The following is a 20,344-nucleotide window of genomic DNA, read 5'->3' as shown; positions in this document are numbered from 1 at the left end:
ATTCACATACAATAGATATAGAACATAATTATATTTATTGATAAACAGATCACATTTGAACTTTGAAAAGAGTGAACTTTAAGAGGCGTATTAAAACATACCCAGGCCTAAACAGTCTTAATATTTTCTACGGCAGAAAATGTATACAACTGGTAGAAATACTATATACACAGTATATTTATATTAGGCTATTCATCACACAGTTCGTTCATTTAGGACACATACTGTGCCACTGTACATGTGGTTCTATTATATACCTAATCTAAACAAACTGCTTGTGAAGAGTTCTATAAATGTTATTAGAATATAACATTAACTAGAGTTTATCAGGAATTAATTTCAGCCAAAAAAACCCCAAAAACCTTAGTTGTTTCTAGTTTCACATTAAACACACTAACAGATCCTTATTACACAACTGACTGGTAACAAAAAATAATCTTATATTTTACTGATCTTCCATTATATACAAGTTACTATTGCATATCAAAAGTGAACTTCTGTGCTTCACTCCACCAGCCAGTCTGAAAATTCTTCTACCAGATGCATTGACTGAAAGTAGTCTCTTGACCATTCTGAGTAAACAGAAATGTGTGGCTTTATAATCAACATCTCTATTACAATAAAAGAAGTGGAGCATTTCCATATTATCCATTTTGTACCTTCTGGAAATGAAATTATCACACTTAGCCACATGATCCAGGCTGAAACAGGTCTATCCTAAAACATTTTAAATAAATAGCTTGCATCTTTCCAACAATGCTCATTTCAAATTGATTTGTGTACTGTCAATGCCTCCATGGTAACAAGTTATATTAAAAACACACACGCACACCAACACAAAAGATGGATTATGTAATAATCCAGTCATCTGAAATAATATGCTTGTCCCACCATGTGTCTGAAGAAATCAGAAGGCAGGATGATAATACTTAAATGCAGGCATGGCACATTGAAAAATTAAGGCACTATTTAAACCCCATCTAATTAACCCTCACAACAGTCCTGTGAGGTTAGTTATATAAGTATTTTCATCTCCACTGTACAGGTTGGGAAGGAAACAAAATGCCTTGCCCAAGACCATGCAAATGACAGACATAGAATCAGTACTCAGGAGTTCCTGGCTCTTGGTCCTACTCTCAGTTCCTTAGGCCATGCGACCTCTCTAAAATGCAGGTTCTGATTGGCTAGAATTCAGACTTGTCTGCAGAGTTAATAGAAAAGCAGATCACTGCGCAATTCCAGGAGAACTCCCAAAGAGAGTCAAGCTCCAGTAAAGATCTCAAGATTCAGAATATGTTCATCTAAGTCTCACTTAGCAGCATGACAACAGAGCTGTTCCCACTTTGCTTAGCCAGCTGCAGTGGAGTCTGAAACTTGAGGCTTTGCAAGTCAGCAAGGGCCCCATGTTTTAATAGAATCTCAACTGTTTTTGCATGCCCGCCTCTCGCTGCCAGATGAAGAGTGGTCAGCCCTTCCTCATCAGAATCATTCACATTTTCCGAATTGACGAGTTCCTCGACTACTTCGGCATGTCCATTTTCAGCAGCGAGGTGGAGCGCTGTCCTGTTCAAAGGGCCTCTAGCCAGAACATTAGCCATTTCATCTAGCAATAGTTTGGTAGTTGCTAGATGTCCATTGCGAGCGGCTAAATGAAGTGCGGTGTATCCCTCCGCTGTTGCTACCTCTATTTCTGCGCCACGATTGAGAAGCAGCCTTGAAGTGCTGGTATGGCCAGTTTCAGCAGCTATGTGGAGAGCCGTCTGCAGAAGCACGTTCCGTATGTTGACATCAGACTGTAGTTCTATAAGAATGCGGGCAACTCTGTAATGCCCTCTTTGTGCTGCCAGGTGCAGTGGGGTCCTTCCATCCACCGTCTGTGCATTCACATTCACACCCGGCTGTTTTGCCAGAAGCTTTACAATGGAGAGATGACCTTGCCAGGCAGCATAGTGTAGTGGCACCCAGCCATCCTTGCCTTTGATATCCACGTTGACACCTCTTCTCAACAGTATCCGCACTATGTGCTCTTGTCCATGCTGGCAGGCTATGTGTATGGGGGCTCTTCCTTCAAAATCAACTTCATTCAGTGATGCATTCTTATCAAGCAGCATTCGGGTACTGAACTCATCCCCATTCTGTGCAGCAAAGTGAAGTGCAGTCCACTGATCCTCGTCTTTGGCATTCACATTGATTTTCCGTGCCAGAATAAGCTCCACAATGCTTTTCATTTTCTTCTCTATGGCCACATGGAGAGGAGTGGACCCTTTCTTGTTGGTCAGGTTGGGGTTGGCATTATACAGAAGGAGCCACTTGACACATTCTTCTTGACCTGCTTCAACAGCCAAGTGTAAAAGACTGGAGCTTCCATCTAAGACAAGATCAACATCCTGGGGCTGGAGAATCTTCATCAATTTGTTCGTGTCTCCAGATATAATTGCCTCAGCCAGTTTTCTTTTCTGAATATCTGTTGTGCCAATATCTGGGTGGGGAAAGAGCATCAAAATTCTATTACAACCAAGAACTTTATTTTCATGACTGAAACACTGAAATAGGCTAACAGTGAATAAAGTCAATATTACCTTTCCTTGCCTAGGAATTAAGCTAGTTTAATCCACACCTCCTTTCAGTATAGTTAGGACAGTTTTAAAATCAGATTTGGAATGTGTGCTAACTCTGTTCTTGTCTTCTCTCATGAAAGTAGGCAGGAGAGCATGGTGGGATGGGAAAGACATTCTGCAGGTGATCTGTCCCCACCCCTGCAATTATCTCAGTTTAATCCAGGACTAAAATAGGGTCTGTAGGAGCACCACCTTGGAAGTGGAAAAATCTATTATAGTTCTCATCATGTCTGTATTGAACCAACTGTGTGATGCTAGGATAAGATATTCAAAAAAAGAAGCCCAATTATAGGTACCTAAAATCTGTATTTAGGCAATTAAACAAGTTACTTGATTTTCCGTAGTAAAATAAGTGACCAGATATCTCCCACTAAACCCATATTTAGGCACCCTGGAGCTTAAGTTTAGGCACCCACTTTTGGAAAAAACAAACAAATAATTAAAAAATAATAAAAAAAAAATCTTTGCCCTAGTTTCAAATCACATAATGCTTTTCCATTTCAGGCTGAAGGTTTATCCAGCATTTAGGTGAACAAATTAATAGAGCTAAGAGCAAAACAGTCAATGCTCTGATTTATGGAACAGTGATGTTTATAAAATACCCCTCTCCGTCGGCTCATTCCAGTCAAATCACCAACACTTACCACTTCCAGAGTTCTCTCTCTCAAAGGACAGTGACAGGGAACCTCTAGAGGAAAAGGCTGAATCCACGGATGAAACCCCTGAAAGCCTCTTGTCACTGGAAGCAAGTTTGGACTCAGAAGAGCTACGACTGAGTTCTTCAGGGCCTTCCATCGTCTGCGAGATCCCTGAATCCAGCTGGGACAACAACTCAGAGAGGCTATAATCCTTAGCAGATACTGGAGTGGACTCACGTTTTGGCTGGGATAACACAGGCATTCCCTTCAAAAGAAAGGAACACACATGTTTTTAAAAGTGTCTGAATTTCACTTGGTAGTGGGGAAAATTAACAGCAAGAAGTCAAAACATGTTCATTTGCAGGTATCTTTAAATGCTGTTAAAGCCAAATGAAAAGGTGTCTGGAAGATTTCACATACTAGGAAATAATAACAGGGTTTAATCAGTATTATACATATCAGTATATACAATGTTCCTCCATAGCATTTTGAAGATCAAACCTTTCTCCCGGTCCAGATAGTTAACACACTCAATCAGGCCCTCATCATCTCAGTTACTCTAGCTATTTCCTCTCTGGCTTTCTTTACACTGTCTCCTCATCCATCAGCCACCCCCCCCCACCCCATACACACACACACTTTAGTCTACACAAGAAGCACTCACGGATTTTTTTTTTTTTTTTGCTCAGTCTGCCCTTATCCCCCTTTGAAGCCCTTCCACTGACTCCCTCACCCCCCCACCCCCCCAAAAAACCAAAATTCTTAGACTTCACTGCCCTTCATAATACTGCTTTCCCAACCACACCTGCCTTGTTTCTTATCTCTCCCACTGTTTCACTAATGGTCCCAACCTCACCCTCCTCATTATCCTTTTCTCCCACAGCCGTTTTTGTGCTTCCTTCCAAGTCCATCCCAATGCATGGAAGGTCCTTTCTGATCTGCAAGTCTGCTATTCCGGTTTGCATTCAAATCCCTCATGGAGACCCACTTCTACCACAATGCCAACACAAAGTTGCCCAACTAAGCCACTAGTGGAGGGGTACTGGGAGTATTACAGTGGTACTACAGGGGGGTTAGGTCAGGGCTGTGTTGGACTCTTGTACATTATTTCACTTCTGGCAACAATTTAAGATTTCTTTAGAGAGCGTTTGATACTAGCTTTGCATTAAATGTGGGAACAAGAACTACCTCTGAATGTGGTTCCTGAGATCTTTTGGTGGTCAGGTCCTGAGCGATCATTTCCTTTGTTTCATCTTCTGGTTTTTCACAGAGGTCCTCTGTTTCTGAGGTGATTTCTTTGAAAGAGGCAAGAAAGATTTAATAGCCAAACCAGTGATTATTTGTCTGAGAGGTATTTAATGCTAGTGAAAGGTGCTTGGGTCAACAGTACTGGAAAAATTTACTTTTTCTCCCCCTTTCACCTCACAGAACACACATCATCGAGGGCAGCAATGTAGGTTTCCCCCCCTCACACTGCCCACTATGAGTGTACTATTTTCACCTTATCTCTAGACATGAGAGTGTAGCTCAGTCTTCCTGGACACTGAATTATGGCTTTATCCAAATGCCAATGGCCAACGAGTCACTAAAAACTGAACAGAGCCCAACAACAGCTCATTATACAAGCTAATGATCAGCTGTGAGATGATAACCAATCTGTCAGTACCCGCCTGGTCCAGATTCAGATATGTGACGGAGACGCGGAAGTCACCTCATCCTCAGGGCTGGTCTACGTTTGCAATGCTACAGCAGCACAGCTGCAGTGCATCAGTATAGCCACTACCTATGCCAACAGGAGTTCTCCTCCCATCAGCCTAGGTAAATCCACCTCCATGAGAGTTGGTATCTCAGTCAACGGAATAACTCTTCCATCGACCTAGCACTGTCTACACCGGGTGTTAGGTCAGCTTCATGACATTGCTCAGGGGTGTGGATTTTTCACACCCTTGAGCATTGTAGCTGGGTTGACCTAACTTTTAAGGTGTTCGCCAGGCCTCAGTCATCATCCAGGGTGGGAGGAAGGAAAATAAAATCAATCACACTTTAGCAATTAACATTAACAAAACCTGGAGAGGATTACTGCATTCTCTTATGTGTTTACAGTTGGAGCACTTGTGTCTGGTTTTGGATATGCTGAAGGCTTTTTTTTTTTATTATTTAAATTAAACTGCCAGAAACTTGTCAGTTGTAGAAAGACCAATCCCATTCACTGGTTTATAATGTTAGGCATCATGGCCCAGGGCATCCAATGCTCTCCCTCACCACACCAAAAGGATATGTGCTTTAGGAAGTCAACCTACGCACTCACTCCCCAGGCAATGGCTACAGGGATTACCCAGTTCAATACATGTCTTACTTCTAGGACGTTTATACAACATTTCTTCATGGTCAGACTTGTCTTCACGTAATCCCTTCCCCAAGCGAATAAGCTTCCTGTATTCTTGTCTTCACAACACACTGTGCTCAATGCATTGTGTTACCATCAGTTTATATAGGATTTAGTCCTCAACACTGAAATGATTCAAGGGGAGAGATGGGTAGCTGCCTTATCAGGAAAGGTACCTTGAAACGTTGGCCGTTCGCTAGGATCGTCTCGCCAGCACTTTTGCATCAGTTTGATTAAGTTATTACACGAGCGAGGTCTGGATTTGGATATGGCAGGTAGCTCTGGGCGGTGGCCTTTAACCACTTTTACCATAATATGCAAAATGTTGTTTTCCGCTGAAAAGTAAGGGCACACAAACAGGAGCAGCTTTAGCAAAACGAGGAGACTTTTCCTTGAACGGTTACATGGAAGTTCAGTTGCTTCACCTGAAACGTGGGTTCTCTGCCCTTTTTCCAGGGTTGGGACATATTTTTATTAGGGTATACAAACAGTGACTTGGAATTTAAAACCTCATTGCTGGAGAATAAGTTGAAGCAGCCAACCTTATTTGCTTTCAGACCAATTGGGGATACTGATGTCCCTGAAGGACAGTGCTGGGTTTCTACCACCTATGTCAGGCCACTCTACAAAACCGCAGGTTGGAGCAAAATACTGGTCTGTGGTACAGTATTTTGCACTTGCCTATCTGCAGTAATAAAAGAAGAAGGGACTTGTTCTCTTATTCGTGTGCCTCGGATTTTCATGGAAGCTCATAGGCCCACACAGCAATCTCTACAACAATTCAGCCTTCAGACATGCTATTTCTAACAGTTGGTGAATCTACCACCGTCTCCATGCTAACGTGCATTATCATGGAGGTCAAGTGATGAAAGCTTGCACTTTTAGATCCAGTGATCCAAAGCGGAGTCCCTGCAGATGATCCAAACAGGGGTTTCATTCAACACAAGTATGCTCGGTCTAAGCACTGTAACATATGCTGATCCCAGGAATAAAACCCAGGATTCCTGATACCCAATATTCCAGTTCTAGTAACTCTGAGGTTTTACTGTATGTTAAAGTTAAACAAATAGGGACAGAGAAGGGGGCAGGAACAAACAAGATCTTGTTCTCCAGAAAATGGATGGTAGGGTAGAGAGACTAACCTTCCCAAACAAGTTTGTTATAGATTTGAGAAGCTAACCAAAGGGTAAGATAGCATAGTTTGCATTTCAGTGCATTTATTATGGGGAGGTAATACTAAAATAAAATAAATAATAAAAATTGATCTACATCAGAACAAACTCTTCCTCAGGGCCCTTTGGGTTTATAGTTAGTCTCTGAAGACAATATTTCTTGCAGGATGGATACATATGAATTAAAAAAAGGTATACATCTGATTTTTATTTAAATTGGATTTTCTTTTTTATAATAAACCATTCTTAAAAGTAAAGCTAAATGTAACTAGTTATGTTAAAGCCAAAAATTATAATCTCTTAACACATTTAAATAAATAAATATGCTGAATTCATGAGCCTCTATCAGAAACTCTCAATTAAAGGCTGTTTTCCTACGTAAAGAAAAAATTAGAGGGAAAAACATAACTATTGAGACCAAGCTTTACAAATATGGTATAACAGGTCAACCTGTACAACTTAGAAGACTTCTCATTTTTCAGGAGATTTAGGCAAGTAAGAATTTGTGCTCCAGTCACTTTCACTTAGGTACATGTGAAAATTTTCCCCAGGCCGATGTGAAATAATCATTCATTGACTACAGTTAATTCCTATGTTTAATTAGTCAAATAGCTATAAATGTGAAATATGTTTTGATGAGAAGTTTATATATTCAACACATTTAAGGTTGCTTTAAATAAAAATAAACTGTATATGCTAGTGTGTGTGTAATTTCCAGTTACCATCCTAATGCAGTTTGACAATGTCATGAGAAAAAAAAACAACACCCTAATCATTCACCATGTTCTAACATACTTTAAAGACGTATAAGAAGAATTGCAAAATATTAGGCTATATAATTGCTTACATGAATGTATATTCATATAGTGTACCCTCTTAGGGAGCACAGATGTACAAAAAAGAAATCTAGTGTAAAGGCTCTGTTTAGTTGTAAATCAACAACATGTTTTAATGGTTATATCAACCAATGAAAATGCATCTCTCTTTAGAAAATAACTGAAGTACAAGTGGAAAAGTTTATTAAAATCTGTTTTGTTTTAAATCACCGATTTTAAAATCAGTCCACCCTGATTTCTTGGCAATTGCCTTCTACAAACTACCCATAGCAAAGCCAAGGATCTGTTTAGAATACACTGGACCACATGCTACTCTAGAACTGTATGCAAATTCCCACTGGGTCACAGACTGAGGGAAGCCTTACAAGTTACGCTTTCAGAATACAAAGGAGAAGTTGGACTTTTTTTTTTTTAAAATATAACCATACTTGAAATGTGTGAGCTCAGAACCTTAGTTAGGGACCAGCACATTGATATGCTGCAGTAATTGAGGTTGGTCAGCCAAGACACCAGACAAGACGCCTCAATTTGGGATATGCACACAGAGGGAGCAAAGAATCCTGTTCCTATTATGTACATCCAAAATATGAAGCACATGAACAAAGTAGCATTGGCTTACCTGCAAACGGCTTTTTCTGTGTGAGGACTCCCCAAATCACTATAGAAAAACTGTAAATAGATATTAGGTCTGTTAATCCTACGGAAGAAAAATTAGAAGTTCACCTCATAAAAATAGTTTATTTTCATTCGTGTCAATCCAGTGCTTTTGAGTCTTTGAGGCGTACCTCAACTAGTGTACAGATGACCCCCATGTGCTTAGGTGTTATTATAGGCTAGGCCAAGAACCATGCCCGAATGGCCATTAAAATGAAATTATGGATCTTATGGAGAGGACTAACAGTGTCCAGGCATTAGTGAGTGACTGGAGAGAGTCAGAATCATGGTTACATTCACTACTAGCTTACACCAAGTCACCACGTTGCTGAGTAAACTTAAAGATTTAAGTGAAGCCCGCCCACAGTTTGCCTTCCATTCGCTTAGCACATGCATTATTTAATTCGAAAAACAGAATATTCAGTGTGTTGGCAGCGAAGATGATTTCACCCCTTGTGTACTCTGTCCCCACCGAAGTCAGTGGTAAAACTCTCACTCACTTTAATAGGGTCAGAAATCAAAGGGTACACCTACACTGAAAAGACACCCTGCCACAGTCAGTCTCCTACAGACTGGAGCTCAAGCCTCAGCGCTAAAAATAGCAGTGGGGACATTACTGCTCAAACTGGAGTTTGGGCTCTAAAACCCAGTGATGTGGGGAGAGGGAGTCTCAGAGCCAGAGCTCCAGCCCCACAGGTATGTCTACTGTATCATGAGGGCAAGTCTGTAGACCTGGACTGAGAGTCTCACTGTTGCAAGGGTTTTTTTGTGTTGGTTTGTTGTTGTTTTTTTGAGGGGGGGAGGGAGGGGAGAGAGAAGGAGGTTGCACTTACACTCTTAGGGTACATCTATGCTGCATGTAGAAATGCATGCCAAACTAGTCACTAACAAATCAGCATAAGGTTTACATAGTTAATGAGCATTCTAAATTAGTTTCCAGAATACTGAAGTCATAGGATCAACCCATCAGTTTATGACATAATTATAAACTTTAGGATAAACTTAGATTACCAGTGTGTGTGTGAGAGTGTGTGTGTGTGTGAGAGAGAGAGAGAGAGAGAGAGACCACAGTGTACAATTTAACAGTGCTTCACTTGAGAAAGGATTAAACACAAAATAAAATAAGACCAAAACAAGCAATTAGTCACCAAGGCCTCAATCCTGCAAAGACTTCAGTGGGTCTACTCTTCCTCTTAAAGTGAAGCATATAAATCTTTGCAGGATCAGGGCCTAATCTGGGATTATTTATTTTTTAAATTGTGCTTGGTCTGATATTTTAGAGACAGACTTCCAGAACTTGAGAGAAACTAGGCTCATTTTTACAATTACAACGTTGTATCTTTTAACCAAGGGTTTTTGATAGCTCTACTGATACCTACTGAGAAGTATGCACTGACCTGTACACATCATGCTTAGTGTCAAAGTATCGGTTCTTCTCTCTTATACGTTCTGGAGGCAGATATGCAATAGTACCACACAGACCATCTATGCTGAGATCATGGGAATGTGAAAGTCCATTGCACTTTGCTAATCCAAAATCAGAAATCTGCAAGAGTAGGAAAGAGGGAAAAAAAATTTCACCTAAACTTTTCTTTAATGGAGTTATATCCCTACATTACAGCGAATTGTCATGTGGAAATATCAAGCTAATAAATTCTGAAAATACTAAGATATGGTAGGCTTGCTTTTTTATTGGCTTAACAAGAAATAACTGAAAAAAGTTTCTGTGAAGAAGATATTAGCAGCCCATAAACTAAGATGAGACACTTTTCTTTTTCCAGTTAGCCCATTACAAACATTTGTGCTTCTATTACCTCAGTAGGGCTACTTCACATGATTCAGACTGAAAGGTTGGCTAATGTAGTCCACAAATTAATACAACTATCACTTTTCCCTTCCAAGCAACATCAAGCTAGAAAGAGTTCTGATCATGTATGTTTCAGAGAAACATTGTAGCTTGCTCAAAGCCCAGAAGAATTACCATTAGAGAATGGTTATCAGATTCATCTATGTTGCAGTGATTATGTCTATGTAGACTAACAAGTGACATGTGCAGAGGAAGACCCAATGTAAAAAAGCAGTAGGGATTTTTCTGGCAAGCAACACATAGCAAGTTGGAGTGAAGCAGTGAAGCCAGCTGAATAGAAAAGAACAAGTGACAGCAAGTTCTTTTCAAAAGGAAACACCTCCGATTTAATCTGAAGGATCAAACAAATATGCATTAATTTGTCCTCCAAGGTACATCACAGTCATAAATCAAACACAGCTAGATAAAGAATTTTCTCTTGTTGCACTACTTGATATTTTGCCAGCTATTTTAGGGAAGATTCTAGAATAATAGGTGAGAATTTCAAAAGAGATTAAGTGATTTATGAGCACAAGTGCCATTGATTTTCAATGAAAAACGTGCTCCTAAGTAACTTTTATGCTTTGGGGAAAAAAATAAAATCTCACCCATTGTATACAACAGGGTTCAGATGTCCCCTTGTGCATATCAAGGGACAGATCTTCTATTAACTCATTCATGTAACATCTTTTTGCTCTTTACAGCATCTCCCTTGAGAAAATTCTATACGTTTATCACCTATTGATTTGAGGCAATGTTAAAAATTATTAAAATAAGAAGTTTGTGGGAGATTCTGACTTATACTTTGGGGATTCCTTCCCCCACCCCTACACATTATAACCAGTTTTATGGTGTTAGAACTCAGACTTCAGTCTCAAAGAACATTTGATCTCCCTGTTAATTTTCAACAAATTTCGAAACATTCCCTTACCATCAGGGTTAAGAAAAACTCCCCTCTGGGAGCAAGGAATCAGACAGACATTCTTACTCCAGAATTGTCTGGAAGGGTAATTTCTAATATTCATAATGGTGTAATAATAGACAAGTATAACCCTAACGCACTTAGAGATCCAATACAACATTGGAATCAAGCTCGGTACCTAGAAAGATGCAGAACAGGAAGAATAGGGAAGAGACACCCAGACCGGCAAATGCTCAAAGTCGTGTTGCATTTCAGAGGAGCTGAGAACCTGCAGCTCCTATTAACTGCAACAGGAGTTCTGGGTGCTCAGTGCTTCTGAAAAATACAGCCCTAAAATGTCTGTTTAATCAGTGAACTGACTATGCAAGTCTAAACAGATCCAACTTGGAAGAGTCCTGGTACCTGTATGATATGACTAACACAGTGCAAGGTAGTGAATTGTGCACCTCCCAGGAGATTTACAGGGCATGTGAGTGTTTGCTCATATTGGAAGTAATGTACCATCCTAATATAAACACTGTATGCTTTAGTGGTGTTCAGTTGAAGTGTAATATAAAACAGCACATATGTAAAAGTTTCCAAGTTCAGAACAGCTCCTCGCTCACCTTTTCTTTATAGATCCAAGGCAGTGATTCCCAAAACTATAATATAGATTAAAGGTCTTAGAACCAACAAAGGTAACATTGGAACTGTACAGTGCATCTCTGTGGGTCTGCTGGGTTTTTGTTTTGTAAACACACTAGTCTGAATGTACAAAAGGGTCAAATATATATAGATAAAAGGAAAATCCAAACAGCAAAATTTCCACCCTGAATGTGCCAACATACTGCAAAGGGCACTGAAAATTAAAGTACTGTACCTGAGGGCTGCAACACCTAAGTCAAACAGGCATTTTCTGGAGGGAGCTTTTGTGGGATTAAATTAGGTCCTTTGAAGTAAGTTTTCAACAGTGTGTGTGGTATTTAGTCACACAGCTCTTATTAACACCAGTAAGAAGCATACTGCAGGTGGAAAATGCAACCATTTAATGTAGGTTTTCCCCTTTAATTAGCTTGTTAGAGTTGTCCCCCAAACACACCAATTAAGTTATGCAAAATGGCACAATGTTAAATGTAGTGATTCAGAGTTTGGCATGTGTGTGTGTTCTTGGAATGGATATCTTCTCTAACTAGTATACACACCACTACCAGCATCTGGAAACTCCCAAAAGGCGTTTGAGGGTGACATCATTGTTAGAGGAAACCTTAACCTTATTCCTTAGAATAGTAATTTACGTTCATATGGAGTCTTTCATTTCAATGTGATTCATGAGCTTACATAATAAAAGCACAGTTAAAAATTGCTGCCACTTCTGGGGTGGAGGACAGCGTTCTACGCACCATGGATATGGCGGTAAGGATAGATTGAGAAACATTTTCCTGCTCCCACGAGATCTTTCACATCCAGAGTCTTTACAGGGCCTCTCCCTTTGAATGTCATACGGACAATGAGGAGGAAAGAGTAGCGAAAGTATTTACACATGTTTCTGTACATATCTCAGAGTAGCATTTGATACTGAACTTGAGGACATCAAATCATGTCTCCCGCACGGGTTTCAGTTTGTTCATGGAGCTTTGATGCAGCATTTTTAGCTTGTTCAGTTCACACACACTTCTATTCTGATCATCAGTAGAATGTGCTCAGAATAACTTTCAGAATCCTGGTCTGGCCAAACATGGATTTCAAAAAGCTACTTTTAATGGCCACTCTAGAGAAACTGATTCTCAAAGAGACATAGTACATTGGCATACCAGCTATTACTCATTATATTTGCAGATTATCCATAATGCCCTCTGAGCTGTCAGCTCTTTCATAACAGTACTGGGGGTCTGAATTCTGGGAATTAAACAGTGAGATTAAATTGTGCTTTTGCACACAATTTTCTGTATGTTATACAAGCCAGAACCATGGAAGGCACTTGGTGCTTTTAGCCTTTAATCTCATGTGTGTTATTTTTCTGTGAATAAAACCAAAAGCATTTAGTCATCACCTGGGGTTCATTACATCACACTCAGTGACAGAGTTCATAAACAGGTTAGGTAATATAAAACAAGATTAATTATCATCTCTGTTGGTGTGCCTGATGTTTATTTCATTCTCAGATATGAGAACACTCCTGGAGAGCTACAGAGGTGCTATGTTTTTCTTTGATGACTTTTGGAAACAGACGGGTGTTTAAGCTTGCATTGAATGGGTGCAGCGAGCTGCGTGTTTTAGCTTCAAAAAATTGAACTTTAGTTTTCAACATTTCACATATGATGGAGTCAAAGCAAATTGCTACATTAACTAATGCAATCTATCCATACAGCTTGCATTTAACTTCTGGTTTTGTCTTCATTTCCCTGAATTGTCCCCAATTTATTTAAAGCCTTTGTTAACAGAAATATTTCTTAATTGGGATTCTTTTTAAATTAGTCAGATTCATAGAGTTTCTGGTAGGGCATCCTTTAAACAATACCCTGAAATGTTAAAATAAATTTTTATATTATATTCTCAAAGGGTTTTTCTGTTCCTCTGAATATTAACAACAATCTTTTCAGCAAAGGAGAAGCCAACAAAAGGAAAACACTGAAACTATACAGAAAGTAAACTGCAGAACAGGAAAAGCTAGTCTAACTTTTCAGTTCTAGTAATTTTGGACATTACTTGTTACTACAGTAGGTACATATGACATTGCCAGACAGAAATACATCTTTCAACTTGACTGTGCCCCTTTAAAGTTCACATTCACTTCTTTAATAAAACAAAATTAGCCAGTGATAGGAAAGTGGTAGATGCAATAACATTTGGTACAATGTTTCACAAAAGTCTCACTCCTAACATTTGTTTAGCTAGGAACACTAATGATACAAAGGAAATCATTAAATCTTGATTTAAAAGGGCCCCGGGCTCCAGCTGTGGTAGTGGCCCTTTAAAATCACCCCTGAGCTACCAGCCGCAGAGGGGCTCGGGGGCGATTTAAAGGGCCCAGGGCTCCAGCTGCCGCTACCACAGCAGAGCCCCAAGCCCTTTAAATCACTCAGGAGTCCTGGGGGCTTCCGGCTGCCACCGCTACCCCGGGGCTCTGGCAGAGCCCCAGGCCCTTTAAAGCTCTGTTGTGGTAGCGGCTGCCAGAGCCCTGAGCCCTTTAAATCCCCGCCTGAGCCCTGCTGCCCGAGCCCTGGGGTAGCGGCGGCCGGCTCCATCGGGGATTTAAGGGGCCCTGGGGCTCCAGCCGCCGCTACCGCCCTGGCCCTTTAAATCCCCGCCGGAGTCCCGCCGCTGCTACCCCAGGGCTTTAAATTGCCGTCTGGGAAAGCCAGTCCTGGTACGGCGCACCGGCTCTTACCGGTACGGCGTACCGGGGTGTACCAGCTTACTTTCACCTCTGATGAAGAGGCACCAGATCAAGGAATTAATACTCTAATGGCTCTTTATGGCAGCATCTGAGATACTGCATTTGTTCCTGGGCACCCAATTACTAGACAGATATTGACAAATCACAGGGAATGCAGAGAAGAGATACTTATTTCAAGCCATCCAAATCATAATATTATCAAGAAAGATTGCTAGAGCCAATTATGTCTCGCTTGGCTAAGTGAGAAGTGGAGACAAAGAGTCTATAGTCTATATTTGAAGGGGGCAAACACTAAAGCAGGGAGAGGAATTATTTAGGTTGGTACAAGTGGGAACAATAAGGAGTAATGGGTCAGAATTAAGAAAGTGAAAATACAGGCTGAATATCAGGAAAAGATTCTGGATAGTGACGCTTATTAATATGTGGAATCTTCCCAGTGGAAGTATTGGAAAGACCCATTGCTTGGAACTGAACGAGACACTAGAAAAAGTAGTATAGGAAAACAGTCCTGCATGAGCAGAGAACTGGACTAGATCTACTGGGTCTTTTCCATCTCTAACTTCTAGGATACTTGTACAACAGCTGCATAAACTTAAAAAAAAAAAAATGCTTAGCAAAGCCTTACCGTAAATATATCATTTACAGATGACAAGACATCACCTTGAACTCTTTGAAATAGATTTCTTCTATTCATTTGTTTCCGGCTGTGGTTTACACCACCCTGCTAATTATTCCTCAATAATAAAATTAAACAAAAATACTGTGCAACACCCCAGAGACAACTTTATGGTACAAGGGCATCCACTTGATGACTAATGCAATAGGGCTGCACAGAAAGGAATATCATCCCCACACGGAATTTTTAAAATAAATATTGTACTTGTAAAAAGAGACGGGTGCGGTTTTTATTTTAAAAAGTGGAAAGACATACAGGAGCATTTCCGGTTTACTGCATTTGGGAGCTGGTTTGTTTGTTTCCTGGCTTAAGGACACACTTTGTAAAGAACCTTTTCCCCTAGAACATGAATCCACTCTTCTTTTGCAGCCTGCAACTGCTGGTTCCTAAAATGAGTGAACAATCACCTGCTAATTATGCTGCCATTTAAAAGGAAAAGTACCTGAATCACAGGCTCTATTAGCCTGTCAGGAAGAAAAATGCATATTAAGTCAGGCTGCAAGGTGTGTGGCTATGTCTACACCTAAAATGCTAAATGTAGCTGAGACTGGACAGCTTCCTCCCCCAGAACACTGATGAGGTCCAGCACCTCGCCATTGCTCCATACTGGGGATCGCCTGGCGCGTGGAGGCATGGTCGCCTGGAAAGATTTGCTGAGAGCACTCCACGCCTGGCTGAGCAAACAGGAAGGATTTTCAAAAGGGCGGGTCTGACGGTTGATCACCTGAGGGCAGGGCAGTAGAGTTCAAAGTGATGACCAGAGTGGCTAGAACAGGCATTGTGGGACACTTCTGGAGGCCGATCAGAGCGCATTAATAGACCAGAGCGTCCACACTGGCTCCGTGGTGCTCCAGCCGGGGCACAGCAAGCCTTATGCCTCTTGTCGAGGTGGATTACCAGGAGCACTCCAGCTGCGGAGTCCGGGCGCTCTACATGCCTTGCCAGTGTGGACGCATTGTGAGTTAGAGCACCTGGGGCTGCTTTAATGCGCTCTAACTCGCAAGTGAAGCCAAGCCTTAAGTGTGGATGCTCACTACAGTGAAGGGAAGGGTTTTTCCTTTGCTGTAGTTAATCCACCTCCCTGAGACACAGTAGCTAGGTCAACAGAAGAATTCTGTCTATGCAGTGGGGAGGCTGGCATGGCATGGCATAGCTACATTGCTCTGGAGTGTAAGTTTTCAGCCCTGAGATTCACCCTACACAAAAGGGAGCTTTGAGGCCACATGTTCTTGGGTGCAGAAACCCAACTTACATACTCATGAATTAAGGCATCTTCAGTCTCTCCAGTTTGTCTGTAGGTATGCATGTACCACACTGGCATTTGCATGTGCCTGAAAAGTATGGCTTTAACCTTGCATGTCTGCTTGCTCAGGGTGGAATCCAACTCCCACCGAAGCCAGTGGGAGCCAGATTTGGCTCTCAGGTTGCTAAACTGTACTGCACCCTCCGAGCATAGCATGTTACAGACATCAGCACCATCCTCATTTGTTGGTGCCTTTAGCACTTTGCACATTGCCCCCTTCCCATTCTATCATCATCCAAATATATGCCGACTAGTACCCGTTTACTATGCGGCTTTTAGTAATCCTAAAAGAGAAAAATGCAAAAAAAAAAAAAAAAAAAAAAAAAAAAAACACCTTTCAGACTGATTACAGATGAGCCAAGAATTTGGGATTCAATAAACATAGACAATGGAGGACTTTATACTTAAAATAAATAAATGCTTGGAGATAACCTCCAAGCATTTAATAGATATGCAGAGCATGCTTTGAACAGCCATGTATATAGTCCTTTATGTTACTGTCCAAGAACCATTAAGCCACTATATTGTGATCTATTTCTTGGGAAGGGACCACCCAAGAAGTAGGCCACCAGAAGGCTTAGCCACCAGTGAGATGGCCTCAGACTTGAAGCAAGGTCTAAACTTGTGTGTCAAGGTGCTTTGCAGGCAAGAGGCTACTAGTGTAGTCTCAGTTTATATGGGCAAAATTCACTTTCCATCAGCATAGCTTATTCCACCACACTGGAGCTAGGCGATCTTTACTGGCCAGAGCGCAGTTTGTGGATATCACTGCATCAACGCTAGGGGCTTTTGCTGGCACAGTTGTGCTGGTCAGGATTCACATCTCTTCACACCCCAACCAACGTAGCTGTGCTGCCAGAAGTCTGTAGGGTAGACACGGCCTGACTTACCTAAAAAACATGTTTACTATAGCTCTGAACCTCCATCCCACCAGTAAGGAGATTTGTGGTTTTGTTTGTTTGTTTTTTTTTTAATTGGATAGTTGTTAAATGTTTCTAACAAACAAAATCAAAGCCTGACTTTTGTAAGTCTGCCAAATGATTTTCAGAGAAGTACAATCACAACCACCACTGAAGTTATTGGGAGCGGATAGTGTTCCACACCTAGAACGTGTACAGAGCTGGCCCACTCCACCGCTCATATTTGCAGCATATATACAAACATCTGCTTGGGTCAGGAACAGTAAGGCGCGGTGCATGAGGGTGTCTTTTAAATGACTTTGTACTAAAATTATTGATTTACCATTTAAGAGTTGGGTTCATTCTAGGGTAAAGAACTCAAAAAGGAGCTGACAGACTAGAACAAGCTGTTTATCCAATTGGGGGGCAGGTCACCACTTTGATACACGTGACCACCAAACATCAGCCAACAAGGGGCTAAATCCTGCACCCTTGAAGATAAAAGTTTTGCCACCAACTTCAGCAGGGGCAGGATCAGGCCCAAACCTAGAAAACAAGCACTAAGCTCAAATTCCAAACACAAGGAAAGCCCACATTTTTAACAGAGTGAATGACAGGACTAGAAAAATCCACCTCAAATGGTCACGACTTGGCTGATGAGTGGGGAAATTAAGCGAAAGAAGAATTTCTTAACACTAAGCCCATGAAAATCTGAGTGAATGTTATGATGGGTGTGGCTGGCTAGGGGAGGTCCACTTTTCACAGTATCAACTCTGAGCAAACGAGTCGGGGGCACGGGGGGGAATATACATAGCACCTCCAGGAATTCAGTCATTCCTGCGGATTCCAGCTCGAAGCCTGCTAATACTGACTAGACTCGGGCATGCCTGCAGAGGCCCCAGATGGAATAGGGTTGCTAAGTGGGTGCTGTGGATGATTTTGGAACAGACACAAATGACTTAGAAGCTATCCCTCCAAGGGCCACATCCCTTTTGCCCTCCCCGTTTACTGCCTTATCCCCCATCACAAGGGCGAGCTATTTGATAGAGGCCTAAAAGCCAGACTTTTCTGCTAAACTTTGACCCTGCTATTTTTTTTTTTTAAACTAATCTAGCCCTAGATCTACTACTTGTCTCTTCTTCAGAGGGAGACCTTATAGCCTGTACCAAGCCAGTTGTGCAACACTTCAGAATGGGGTGGGGGAAAGAGATGATTACTAACTAAACCCAAAAAGCAGGTTTCGCATGGTACAAATCAGGCTTACAAGTATTTATTTTGAACCCTCTGGGCACAGTTTTGCTCTCACATACCTGTACAACTCCCTTTGAAATCAGCAAAAGTCATGCAAAGATACCGTCGGACAGAAGTGAGACCTAAAAGCACACTCAAATAGGAGTACACCCCAGGCATTACCTTCACATGATAATGAGCATCCAGCAGGATGTTGGCAGGCTTGAGGTCCAGGTGGAGTAGTGGTGGGGACATGCAGTGCAGGAAGTTCATACCCACAGCTGTCTCATGGATAATTCGGAAGCGTAGCTCCCACGGCAGCGGTTCTGAGGCCAGGAGCTTTTCCAGTGATCCTGTCTCCATGTATTCCATGACCAAGCCAACAGGTTCTTTACAGATGCCATACACAGGAAGAATGTAACGAAACTTTGCCATTTCCATCTTCTTGGCTTCTTCCAATAGCTCCATACGCTCCCTAGATGAAATGGAGCATACCATACAGGGTTCAATGGTCATTCACAAAACACATACACACAAACACATACACACACATTAGCTCACAGGACTGAATAATGCATTTAATAAATCCTTACTTGGTTGAGCCTCAGATGATGTCCAGTATCCACAATTAGTGTTAAATCCATTCATCCACTGATTACATGCACAGCACTTGCTTTTGAAGAGAGCACGTTTAATGCTTAGATTTACCATAATCTTAAACTCCCTTGGCTATTAAAATCATTAGCCTTTTGTGAATTATAAGACAAGCTCATTTCTAATTGTGATAGGACAGTATTGCTCAGATTGCCTTGCTACACATAAGTAACCAAAGCTATATTAGGTCTGGGGACAAACGCCTTAGAGGGGGGAGTTTTTCCAATTAGATGAACACAGTACCATGAAAGTCCCCTTTCCAACATGGACCAAGTCCAGTTTGTTACTACAGTCCTCCAGCTCTAGCTAGCACTGAAAATGTTGACCTTCGTTTTAAGTTAGCAGGCCCAGTTGGGTAAGTATCTAATGTATCCAGACTTGTCACTACACTGTGCAACACAAGCATTATTTACAAACCATGTGCGGTCTGACCCCATGAGTTGCTCCTTTTAAAGTCAATGGGAGTTGAGGCCATTCACTACCTCCCAGAACAAGATCCCACACTGCAAGCAATAAGGCAGAGGACTTAGTGCTGATTTCACAATCTAGTCATTGGTATTTGTTTACCTGAAGTTAAGACCAAATCTGACAATACAAGGGTCCCCGTTCTAAGTTTTATATAAAGGAGAGAGAACTAGAAAGAGAGAGGGTCACCTGTTAGGGAGGAATACAACCAAAAATTAACAATAGGACAACATACTGTGCAACTTTGGCTCACGGGTAACAATAAAACCAGGTTGCTTCTGTTCTCCAAGCAACAAAAAGAGGTATAGAAGTCATGTATCATCAGAAGCTCTTGTTCCATGCAAGCCCTTGCAAGACACACAAGCTATCCAAGTTGGGAGGACCTTAAACTTTCACTCCCTAGTGCAGCTGAGTTCAGTAATTTCTAAAATGAAACATCTCATGTTCTTAAAACCTTTGTGAAACATTTTGGAAGATGGGCTATAAAATCAATTATGCAAGAATAGATAAAACTTCTGCATTTTGGTTCTTCAGCATGGTGGATTTGAAGCACTAGTTTCCCCTTAAAATGCAATGAAAATCTGGACTTAAAAGTTGTTTGAAAACACACAACTTTTCACTAAAAATGCTGAAAATGTTAAAATGCAGAAAACTCCTACCACCTCTACT

The 20,344-nt window shown here is 41.2% G+C and overlaps 1 protein-coding gene across 4 annotated transcripts in view; it reads right to left on the bottom strand.

Moving 5' to 3' along the window:
- Window positions 1-647: 647 nt before the first annotated feature.
- The window catches only part of RIPK4 (receptor interacting serine/threonine kinase 4), a 44,947-nt gene continuing 25,250 nt past the window's right edge, over window positions 648-20,344 (bottom strand). For all 4 annotated transcript variants that reach the window (XM_043538194.1, XM_043538193.1, XM_007064412.4 and 1 more), the window contains exons 2-8: window positions 18,740-19,031; window positions 9,702-9,850; window positions 8,270-8,319; window positions 5,819-5,977; window positions 4,445-4,551; window positions 3,263-3,521; window positions 648-2,479 (exon numbers count right to left, since the gene is read on the bottom strand). In XM_043538194.1, coding sequence (XP_043394129.1) covers window positions 1,302-2,479; window positions 3,263-3,521; window positions 4,445-4,551; window positions 5,819-5,977; window positions 8,270-8,319; window positions 9,702-9,850; window positions 18,740-19,024 — 2,187 coding nt within the window. In that variant the 5' untranslated portion in view covers window positions 19,025-19,031 and the 3' untranslated portion in view covers window positions 648-1,301. The remainder of the gene's footprint in view (window positions 2,480-3,262; window positions 3,522-4,444; window positions 4,552-5,818; window positions 5,978-8,269; window positions 8,320-9,701; window positions 9,851-18,739; window positions 19,032-20,344) is intronic.

The sequence above is a fragment of the Chelonia mydas genome, chromosome 1 (genome assembly GCF_015237465.2).
Source record: "Chelonia mydas isolate rCheMyd1 chromosome 1, rCheMyd1.pri.v2, whole genome shotgun sequence".
Taxonomy (NCBI): Eukaryota; Metazoa; Chordata; order Testudines; family Cheloniidae; genus Chelonia; species Chelonia mydas.
This window is presented reverse-complemented; position numbering and strand designations above follow the sequence as displayed.